This window comes from Tenrec ecaudatus, chromosome 10 (assembly GCF_050624435.1).
Source record: "Tenrec ecaudatus isolate mTenEca1 chromosome 10, mTenEca1.hap1, whole genome shotgun sequence".
Classification (NCBI taxonomy): Eukaryota; Metazoa; Chordata; class Mammalia; order Afrosoricida; family Tenrecidae; genus Tenrec; species Tenrec ecaudatus.
In genome coordinates, this window is record NC_134539.1 from 76,568,575 (window position 1) to 76,580,410 (window position 11,836).

The 11,836-nt window shown below is 47.0% G+C and overlaps 1 protein-coding gene across 3 annotated transcripts in view; it reads right to left on the bottom strand.

Moving 5' to 3' along the window:
• Window positions 1-6,164, bottom strand: part of FUBP3 (far upstream element binding protein 3) — a 53,048-nt gene extending 46,884 nt beyond the window's left edge. For 2 of the 3 annotated variants that reach the window (XM_075560630.1, XM_075560628.1), the window contains exon 1: window positions 5,987-6,163. In XM_075560630.1, coding sequence (XP_075416745.1) covers window positions 5,987-6,070 — 84 coding nt within the window. In that variant the 5' untranslated portion in view covers window positions 6,071-6,163. Of the gene's footprint in view, window positions 1-5,986 lie in introns of all 3 variants that reach the window. The other variant, XM_075560629.1, reaches the window with a different exon arrangement.
• Window positions 6,165-11,836: the final 5,672 nt, after the last annotated feature.

Genomic DNA, 11,836 nt, shown 5'->3' on the forward strand with positions numbered 1-11,836 from the left:
TACATAACTCTTCTTAATATGAATGGGCTAATTAAATTGTGTAAGTGAATTAAATGCCAATAAGATTAAACACACACACACACACACACACACATGCACATACACACACGATTTGCAGTCTCAGAAACCCACTGGGGCAGTTCTACTCTGTCCTATAGTGTCACCATGAGCAGGAATCACCTGGATGACAGTAAACTTTGTTTTTTGGTGCCTCTGGGAAAACAGCTATATTTCCCTTTGGCTCAAAGTTTTCAAACATGCAATGTCTTAATTGTGAGATTCTAATTTCATGATGAGATGAGCCAGCTGTAACCTTGTCTTATCTATCTTTGCGTTGGCCCAGTATCTAGCAAAAGAAGCCATGGACTCAGCAGATCCTCAAATGAAGATAGGTAATCTGAATGAAATCACTACTTCCATTAACAGTATTAACTCTTGCAAATGATTTACCACCTGGCACTACAATGAAACTGTAATTCATGTCTCCAAGAGACGCTACTGGCCATACTCTGTCAAGTGTCTCTATCCCAAACTCTGGATGCACAATATTGTGAAGAGGGAGCATTCTAAGGCAAAGTAGCACAAGAAAAGGATTGCACAGAAAAACTGGGGCCAGGAGAGGAGCAGCTCACATGTCTCAGTGAGCAGAAAGGACAGAGGAGACTTGCCTCAGAGTGTTTCCAAGGCTGTAAATCTTTCTGGGAGCAGAATGCCACATCTTTCTCCCCAAGAGCAGCTGGTAGGTTTGAACTTACAACCACTCAGACAGCTGTGAATCGGAACTGTTGTCACTGAGTGGGTAGGGAAGGTCGCAGTGGCTACTCAATTGAAAAATTAGAAAGTAGAACCACCAAAATAATCCTATCAACGCCTTTCCCTGATATACCGAGACGGAAGCTTTGACTGTGAAGTGCTGACCTTACAGTTAGCAGCCCGTCACATCACCACCGGGCCACCAGAGTCCCTATGAAGTGATATAACCTCGGGTTATTTGCACGTGTGCACACACGCGGCTTCTGAAAAGTGCTGAAGACACCAACTCACTTAATCACCTGTAGAAAAATGGACTCTTGGCAGGATGGCGGGCTCCATGTGGGCTGCCACCTGCAAGGTGCTCTTCTGGAGATGAAGTTTCCTGCTTCCATAAAGATGTGCAGTCTTGGACACCTACGGGGCAGTTCTACTCTGTCCTACAGGGCTGCTGGAGTTAGAATCAACTCGATGGCAGTGGGTTTGGAGAAAGAGGAGCGTAGCCCAAGGTCAGGCAGCTACTTGCAGGGAGTTCAGATCTCCCAATTCTCCACCCAGAATGTTTTCCATTAGAAATCACAAATAAAAACTGCAGACACTGGGCTCACAACTTGGAAAAGGACTCAGTAATAGAAAGCTGTCCACTAAGCACTGCAACGGGCAGTGTGAAACAGCAGCAAGAATGAAGGCACAGCGGAATCTCATTGTAGCACGTGCACACTATGTGGTGGTGCAGCTGCAGCTCAGCTCCTGCCAGGGTGATTGTCGGGCAGACCTTGGCAGCAGTGCGGCCCCATGCTCTTTTCAGAGGTGCTAGAGCTTGATTTTTACATGGAATCACTCTGATTTCCAAATGTTGGTACTGTGGTGCTCAAACAACACGGCTGCCTGCAGGCCCACTGTGCCCCATCCTCCAGCCTTGCAGCTACAAAGTAACCGGGGCTGAAGAAACCGAAGTTTGATAATCCACCTAGGCTTCCAGATTTTAAAAGACAGAAACTGGGAAAAGCCTCCAAGGCATTCAGGGGCTTGCAGTGTCCATTTACCAGCTAGCTCAATGCCAGGCGTGGAGTTCCAGGCTTCCATAAATGTGGGCGCTGAGCCACCCTTTCACTGAGGTCCCACCAAAGCAGTGACACAGGCAAAGCCTGTGGATTCCCTGGAGGCACTGGGTTTCCTCGGCATTTGAGAAAGCTAAGGTGAGCGTGGCGCCTGCAGGAGTTAACCCCTCTATCATCGCTGACACGATAGGCAGTCAACCAGTGGGCAAGCACGTCTTCTGCGTAGCACCACTGATACCTACTGAGCAATTAGCATACTGGTCTCTGCCAGGAGTTAGATACCTCAGCTATAAAGTGAGCAAAGGCCTCTCACAATGAGTAAAGAGTGAAATGGCCAACAAATGGGGGTTACACCCCACTCCCCTGCCCCAGCATCTTCTGGAAGACCATGAACTTCTGTGGCACCACATTAATCCCCCAAAGATGTCAGTAAAGAATAGCTTCCAGGCCTAAAATCAGTCAAAAGGTTACCTTTTATGGCTCTACAATGGACAACAATCTTGCTCACAATTAACTGGACAAAGGGCCACCACAATGCCCAACTGCAGGAAGTACCATTTACTTTGTAGTGGAGACTCCTCTGGAGTGAGTTGTGCAATGCAGAGGCAGTGACCGGGACAGGATCAAAACAGGAGCTTACAAGTCATAAAAAGCATCAGCAATTTGGCAAGAGAGCCTCTGCTATTTAGGAGACGACCAGCAGACAGCTGGTCTCTCATGGCAGGATGCTGGGAATCTGTGATGCACTGTGCGATCAGACCCTGCTAACATGCAAGTGTGTGTCCTCGATGAGGGCTTTCCTGGAACATTTCTATATTTAGAAAGAGGACAATAAAATAAATCTGCATCTATAATACTATAAATTTGCCTCCATCATCTCCTCACTGCTGTAGCCTAAACAATCAACGAGGAGAGAGGTGCAGAATGTAGTCAAGGAATAAGGTGATCTAGCCTGTGCTGGAGTCTACATCCTGCCTGAATTGGGAAGCTGTCCTCTCTAAGCAATTAAGAAGATCTGCTTTGTGCTAACCTGCCAATGCCTTGGGAGTACGAAACATGTTACTACCCAAGTTCAAGGAAACCAAATCAGAAGACAGTTCCAAACATGTGTACTACTCGTACTTGCCTACAGCGTGTATATAAATTCCCCACCTGTGCCAAACATATGAATGAACTGGGGTTCACACTGTTACAGAAAAAAGTTAATTTTCTGTGATATCTTCAGATTGTTTTTTTGGACCGATGAACATCATGTTCATAATGAACTACAGTAACAATGGGTTCATTTTGTCCCAAAGAATCCAAAGGCTTTATGTGGTTTCAAGAAGCCAGAAGGAAAGCTGGGTGGATTAGGTGGTAGACGCTACACCTTCAATTTAGTACAAACTATAGGTTCAAATCCTAGCAGGGTCAACTCACATTCTATTTTGCTCCACTAGATAAGCAAGCACAAAATACCTTCCAGTTCTTAGATAAGGCAACCTTGAAGATTAAGTGCCCTGTGTGACAAGCACGGGAGGAGCTTCGCAAATACTAGCTTAGTGATAGCACCCAGAGCTCTGCAGTCAGTTGACTAAAATAGACTCAACAAAAACCAAACTCTTCCATCTATCTAGTCAATGTCAACTCAGTAACCTGTAGGTCCAGGTCCAACTGCCGGGTGAGTAGCTGAGGCTGTAACTCTTTACGGAAGTAGAAAGTCCCATCTCTTCGAACTGTTGATGTTACACACAGCCCAACCCTGCCTTTTATTCCCACTTTTACTGGGAGGGGACTTTTTTTTAATCCCGACAGCTGTGTATGCAGTGGAGCAGCAGAACCACTACCATCCAGCTGTCTGTTATAAACGATGCTTCCACGTACACTTTGCTAGAAGCACCCTAAGGAGTCCTAGTGGCGTAGTGGATTGTGTGTTGGGCTGCTACCTACCCTGGAAGTTAGCAGTTTGAAACCACCAGCTGTTTCACAGGAGAAATAAAGAAGCTTTTACTCCTGAAAAGTTAGCCTCGGGAACTCACAAGAGCAGCTCCCCGCAGCCCTACAGGGTCACTATGAGTTTGAATGACCTCGATGGCAGAGTTTGGTTTGGGTGGTCGAGTGGATTACGTGTTGGGCGGCTAACTGCAAGGTCAGCAGTTTGAGCCCTCCAGTGTTCTGTGGGAGAAAGATGTGCAGTCTTAGGAACCCAAAGGGCACAACTCCACTGTCCTAGATAGTTGCCATGAGACTCCGTGGCAGTGGGGGGAGGGAGTGAATGTGTTGAGTTTTTGGGTTTCTTTTTTTTTTTTGGTATAGCACACATTATATATTTCTAAAATTTCATTTTGGCCAATGCAAATCTTTACAATAAGCCTAAGCGTATCCAGAAATCTCGCTGATGCTTTGTCTTTAAACGACTATGATGTCTACGGCGACAGTATTGACCTCCAGCAGTAAACATTCGGAAGCAATGCACCGATGGCACTGTCTGCATCGGGCGCCAGTCAGTGGTGCATTTCAGAGCTGGGAACGCTTCCGTGAGGTTCAAGGTGGGGGTGAACACCACTGCTGCAGCACTCCTCGGTGAGGCGGCACTGGGCAGAGGCGCTCCCTTGCTCCTGAGTAGGCTGTCCAATACAAGCTCAACCACTGGCTCAAGAAGCGTGGAGAAGGCTTCCTAATGGGTCAAAATCCATTACATGTTCAACTACAGGCTTTCTGCAAAGGAGAAAGAAGAAGTTCTCTGCTCCCGAGAAGATCTACAGCCTTGGACACCCTATAGAGGGTTGCAATGAGCTGGAATCGCGTCCACAGCAGTGGGTTCAGGCTTTCTGCCAACTGAGGTCAATGACACCAATTCTTCCAGGACACAGAAGGCCCAACAGGGGGATCGCCACTCATCAGCGCATGTGAAAGCCATTTCATGTTAGTAGCCAAGGAGAAACAAGGTCCAGGGCCTATGCCAACTAGCAGAGCGGTGGAAGGGGTGCTGGAAGGCAGGATCACTGATTATAGTCACTGGTTGGCTCTGGCATCTTACTAGATGAATAATACTGCACTGGTTGGGAGTTAGACGTTAAGTAACAAAGCATCAGATTAAAAAAAAAACTGGGTGGCATGGTAAATTCTGGGGCTCTGCCATCATGCCTATAGGAACATCCGCATTTGGAAGCAAAGTCAGTATCTGAGAAAGCCAGGGGCCTCTCCCTTGGAAAACGGAAAAGAGATGTAAAAACTGTATCTTCAAAGTATCCCAAATGGAGACTTTCTTCTACAATGAGTCCTGGGGGCCCTTTCTGTTGGAAACCAAGCAGTAATGGCTGTAGCCCAGCTTTTTTAAAGAGTCAGTTAGTGCACCTGCGAATCAAACAGGGAGAGGTGAGGAACTAAACGAACCCAGCTGAGGACGTTTAAACGTAATGGTCAACTTGTTCGAAATTTACACCCCACCCCCGTCCGTTCTCGGCACCAGGCCAGAGCAGTTTCTAGCAGTTCCCACATCCAGTCTCAAGGAAAGCTTGCAACCTCGTAGAAACGGGTCTCAATCTGACGAACCGCCTCAGATGGCAAAGTTTCACTGCTGGAACGAATCCCTATCACTCACATTCTCCCCCACGGAAAGGTATAACCATTGTCACCGGCACTTCTCTCTCTTGGGGACCACCCACGCCCATTTAGCACTCTCCCCCCAGCTCCAATAAAGTAGCCCAAAATACCCTCGCGTGTCTCCCACTCCACCTTCAAAATACAGAGTTCAAGAAAGATGGGGGTTTGTGTGTGTGTCTTCCATCTTCCCACCCCCAAGTTTTACGGGGCTACCGGGCCTGGGGCAGCTGCCCTCTATGTTTACACCCAGGTCCTCACCATGTTCTCGCCAGCATCCTCCCTAGGCGAACTTCAGAACCCCACGGAGACTGCCAGCCCCATGGGTCCTGGGACGTGCCAGGGGCCAAGCACCCTGGGCAAAGCTCTCAGCGGCTGCAGGCAGCTGGGACAGTCGCCCGACAGGCTAGGCCTGGGCCTCGCGGTGGCGGTTCATCCCCCCCGACTCCTCCCGGCCGCTAGAGTCCCAAGGAGGCGCCGGGGCCAGCTGAGGCGTCGGCCCTGACTGCCTGCCGGCCCCAGGGCCGACCCCCTCCTCGTCGCCGGGCCCCGCCTCGGCCTCTCGTGCTCCTTCCAGCTGGCCGAGCTCGTACCTGCCGGACCCGGTGCAGAGCGTCCACGAAGCCCTCGGCCTTCATTCCCACCGGAGCGCTCGGCCCCTGCACCAGCTCCGCCATTACCGCCCCCGCCGCCGCCGCCGCTGCTCGGCTCCCCGGTCCGGTATCCCGCTCCGCTTGGGGACCCGTAGCCGGAAAGGGAAAGTCGCCGTACTTCCGGCGGAAGCGAAGCGGGGACGCTCGACGCGAGGGGAGCCGCGTCTGCGGGGCGGGGTCAGGGCACGTGACGGCGAGTCTGTCGGAAGTTGGGGGCGGAGCTAAGGGCGTGAGAGGCGGGCCCAACGCGATAGGTTGCCTTCGAATCCAGATGGCGAGCCCAGCGCTCAGCCTTTCTCGGACTCGATGTAAACTAGGACCATCGGAAATATCGTGGCAGAACCTTTAGACTCGGATGAGCCCCCTAGGTGCCCACTTGTTGACTGTTTGGAATCTCACGTGGCTTGCCCATGAAAACACCCCAGCAAGTAAGGTTCACTTAAAAACCTGCGGCAGCCTCTACTGAAAACGGCCATTGGTTTGGAATTTGGGCGCAGAGCATTTGTAATGGCACCCTGAGGATCCAGAATGAGGCATGGAGGAGAAAGGGGCAAGACCCCAAAATACCAGTGTTGCACATTTGTAGGGAGTCCCCAGCCTACGTTTAGTTTGCACCAGGGTGGACCAATACCATTTCCCCGGGATTGCCTGGTGACAGTGCTCAGGAGGATGCACTCAATGGAAAGTCATCGTGGAGACTCTTGCCCATTACTTTACCAACGCTGAGGCTCGGGACATGAAAGATCACAGGATTGTAACTGCTTCCGTTTCTGCTGAATCAAAGCCATTTGCAAGAGGGCTTCTGGGAATGCTTAAGTCATGCTTCCCTCCCCTGGTAGGGACTAGGAGGGATAACGTTTCCAAAGCAAGTCAAGGAAGCTTGGTGCTGGAATACACTTGAGCCTTTGAGGCAGCCCCTGTAGGACAGAACAGAACTGCCCCCTGTGGGTCTCTGAGGCTGTTACTATTTAAGGAAGTAGAAAATGTCACATTGCTCTTGAAGATCAACAGTGGGTTCTCAACTGCTGACTTTGTGATCAGCAGCCCAACTGAGAACCCACTGCATTCTCCAAAAGTAAGAGGCGAGAGGCTTCCACACACAGCTTGTTAATGGCGGATTCCAATTGGGTCCTAACATGTGGGTTAGGTTCCTTAAGTGGTGGAAAGAGTTGCTCTCAAAGAATAACCAAAAGCTGACAGTTAAAATCCACCCAGTGGCATCCAGTAGAAGAAATGCCTAGTGATCTACTTCCATAAAGATTCAAATCAAACCAACCCCACTGCCATCCAATCAAATCCAACCCATAGAGACCCTATAGGACAGGGTAGATTTGCCCTGTGGGTCTCTGGGACTATTGCTCTTTATAGGAGTGGAAAACCTCATCTTTCTGCCTCAGAGCAGCTAATGTTTTCAAACTGATGACCTTGTAGTTAGCAGCCTAACACTTAACCACCATGCCACCAGGGTTCCTCCTAGAAATATTACAGTCAAGAAAATTGCATGAAGCAATTCTAGTCTGTAACACATGGGGTTGCCAAGTTGAGTCAGAATCAGCTCAAAGGCAAAGGATTAGTCCTTTGGATTAACAGGTCACCGTATGTTCAATAGTTCTCAAGCGCTTTGGTGTCATGTAGTTGGGTTTTCATGGGGAGCCATATTTTCCATCTTGAGGTTATGGAAGAAGGTGAATGCTAATGAAGGCAACTTCAATGTGACTTCTCTTCATGAGCCTATGTCCCAACAACTAGGAGAGTCTGGGATGGGAAATAATTGGCCAATAATAGAAGAAGAGTTCTTTGTGACTCACTTTACTACTAGACGATTGACCATTCGCATACTTGAATTCTCTTTAGAGAGGAGGCTGCGTCTTCCCCCCCTCCCCCTGTATCCCTAGAATTTGACGCAGATGGAGTGAATACACAGTCACTGTACCAACAAGAATGGGTCCACAGTTCACTATTTCAGGAGTAAGCATGTGAGCAAGAACCAATGGTCCTGAAGGAAGAAATTCAAGCTGCACTAAAAGCATTAGCCAAAAACAAGTCTCCAGGAATTGATGGAATACACATTGAAATGTTTCAACAAGCTGAGGACTCCTTGTCTATGCCAATAAATTTGGAAGACAACTGATTGGAAGAGCTCCATATATGTACCCATTTCAAAGACAGGTGACCCAACAAAATACTCAAATTAGAGAACAATATCATTGATGTCACATGCAAGTAAAATTTTGTTGGAGATCATCCAACAATGGCTGCAGCAGTTCAGTGACAGGGAGCTGCCAGAGGTTCAGGCCAGATTCAGAAGAGGACTTGGAACAAGGGCTATCTTTGCTGATGTCAGATGGATCTTGGCTGAAAGCGGAGAATACCATAAAGGTGGTTAGTTATGTTTTATTGACTATGTGTGGATCCTAGCAACTATAGATATCCTTGAGAAGAATGGGAATTCCAGAACACTTCATTGTGCTCATGCGGAACTTGTACGTGGATCAAGAGACAGTTGTGTAAATGGAACAAGGGAATATTGCATGGTTTAAAATCAGGAAAGGTGTGTGTCAGGGTTGTATCCTTGTTCAATCTATATGCTGAGAAAATCACCAAAGAAGCTGGCTTATATAAAGAAGAATGAGGCTTAAAGGAAGGCTTATTAACAACTTGTGACATGCAGATGACAAAACCTTGCTTGCTAATAGCGAAGAGGACATGAACCACTTGCTGATGAAGGTCAAGGAGTGCAGCCTTCAGTACGGATTGCAACTCAATGTAAAGACAACCTAAATCCTCTCAAGTGGACCAATAGGTAGCATCACGATAATGGAGAAAAAAGATTGAAGCTGACAAGGATTTTGTCTTACGTGGATTCACAATCAATGCTCAAGGAAGCAGCAGTCAAAAACAATCAAAAGACGAGTTGAATTAGGTAAATCTGCTGCGTAAGACCTCCTCCGAGTACTGAGGAGAAGGATGCTACTTTGAGGACTAAGTTGTGCCTGACCCAAGCCACGGTGTTTTCAATGGCCTCATTTGCATGTTGAAGTTGGACATTTACTGAGGAAGACCGAAGAAGAGTCAATGCATTTGAGTGGTGCTGGAGAAAGAAGACTATTGAAAGTTCCATGGGCTGCTTGAAGAACAACCTGATCTGTCTTGGTAGAAGTAGGGCCAGAGTGTTCCTTAGAAGCAAGGATAGCAAAACTTGGTCTTACACGCTTTGGACATGTTGTCAGGGGAGACCAGTTTCTGAAGAAGAACATCATATGTGGTGAAGTAGAGAGGCAGTGACAAAGAGAAAGGCCCTCAAGGAGATGGATTGACTCAGTGTCTGCGCCAATCGCTCAAGAACAGGCACAGGGCCAGGCAGTATCTTTGTTCTGTTGTGCACGGGGTCGCTATGGGTTGGAACCAACTCGATGGCATCTAACAATGACAATTTGACATACAATAGTTGCTTAAGAAATTTCTTCTGAATTCAATAAACTAAATTGGAATAATTTAAAGATCATCAAAGAATTTGACCATCTTGAAAAACTGAAGACAATCACTTTTGGACAGAGTATTTCACCCCAAGTAGGAAAGCGCCGATGGGCTCAGACATACAATTTCAAGGATAGTGTGAGAGTGAGCAGTGTTTCGTTCTCTTGTACACAGGGTTGTTGTGGATTCAAACTCACCCGATAGCACCGAATACTATGTAGGAAAGCCCATAGTTGGGTGTGTGGTTGAAGTGCTTCCGTGAGGCACACCCATGACAGCACATCTATCTGTTGCCCAGCCTGGGTGTGCTGAGGATTTTAATTTGCTATTTTTAAAATCTGTATCACACACATTGGATACGCCATCAGGAGAGAACAGTCCCTGGGAAAGAGCATCATGCTTCGTTTCCAAAAAGAGGAAGATGCTTAGCAAGATGGATTGACAATAACTTTAACAATGGACTGAAACATAAGAACAACTGTAAGGGTGGCCCTGTACGTAAGGTGGTTGTGAGTTAGAACTGATTTGATGGCACCTAAGAACACCAAAAACCCAAACCGAAACCCCACCCCCACAAAGCAACAAATAAACAAACCCCGAAACTAACTGCCATCCAGTCAAAGCTGACTCATAGTGACCCTATAGGACAGGGAAGAACTGCCCAGTGAGTTTCAGAGGCTGTATATCAACAAGGGTGGAGAGCCCTGTCTTTGGCCCAAGGAGTGGCTGCCGGCTTTGCAGTTAGCAGCCCAAGGAACAACCAATGTGTAACATCACCAGGGCTCCAACAACACAAACTTATTTCTAAAGGGGGAAAAAGGTCGTGATGAGTCAGAATTGATTCTGCGGCCGTAAGTTTTATGTGTATACAAATTGAAGATAAGGTGTCAACTTTCATGAACAGGAATGGATGGTCTACTGAACCAATATCAGTTAATTTTTCACTTTGCATATTTAGAAAATATTTCTTATGTGAGCAGGTTGATTCATCCATATTCCATGGGACTCTTCCTATAGGCATAGATAGTGGAAACAGGGATATTAGCTAAAATATAACATATTCCAAAGTGTGACCCAAAGACTATGGAATGCGCAAGTCAGAAATGGGGTTCTGATTTCACCACTGTTAGAGATTGAGTAACTTTGGGACAGAGAAGAGGAAGATGATTAGGTTCAGGCAGGTTCTCATCATCTTAGTACTTAACCACTTGTCTATCTCTTCTCCTGAAATAAAACTCCCCGATGAGCCTGGGACCACCTGAGGGGTACCCCCTCCCCCAAATGGATTTTTTTTCTAAAGGTTTTTTTTTTAAACTTAACAGTCTTATCACCTTTAAAATATTATTCATTACACTGAATACATTTGTCAAATCTGTGGTTCCATTCTTGGAAACATTTTTCAAACTCATCTGGATGGTTGACTGCACCTCCCTCATTTTTTTTCCCTTCACCTCTTCTAAGTTGTCAAATCTCTATCCTTTATGCCCCTCTTCATTTGAGGAAACAAAAAGAAGTCGCATGGAGCGAGGTCAGGCGAGTAAGGTACATGGGGCAAGAGAGGCATGCTTTTTTTTTTTTTTTTGCCAAAATCTGGCCCACTGAGATGGCTGCGTGGCGAGGTGCATTGTCATGGTAACAAAACCAGTCCCCTGTCTGCCACAAATCAGGCCTTTTTTTGTCGGACATTAATATGAAATCTTTCCAGAACCTCTAAATAGAAAGCTTGATTAACAGTTTGATCTGGTGGAATGAACTCCAAATGCACTAGGAGTTGACATTTTTGTCCATTCAGGAAGTTGACGGATGTCCAGAATGAGGTTTGTCATCAATCAGCATTTCACCTTTTTTGAAACGAGAAAACCACTTGTACAATTGCGTTTTCCCCTGGCGCTGTCATTCTAAGCTGTGTTCAATATCACAAGAGTTTCTAGGGCATTTTTCCGGTGCAGGACAATTTTACAGCCACACACAGTTCTCTTAAATCAGCCATCGTAAAAGTCGAAACTGCTTTCATGAAAAAATTCACTGTGATCAGAGATCACCTTCCCAGGTGACCACCACTGGATGCTCTCAGAGCAAGTGGCTCTCTGCTTGCCTAGTGGGAACAATGCATACTGCAAAAGCTCCGCCCAACCCAGTTCCAGTATTTTTGAGGGGTACCCCTGTCCAGCCCTGAGTACAATGCCTACCATCTCATTTGGGATAAGTATTTGTGACGTGACAGAAAATGATTTTAGTCCAAGAAGAATACGGAAAGTGTCCCAGAGGTCAGATTGTGACACATTCTGGTTTCGACAAGCTTTGCATATGAGA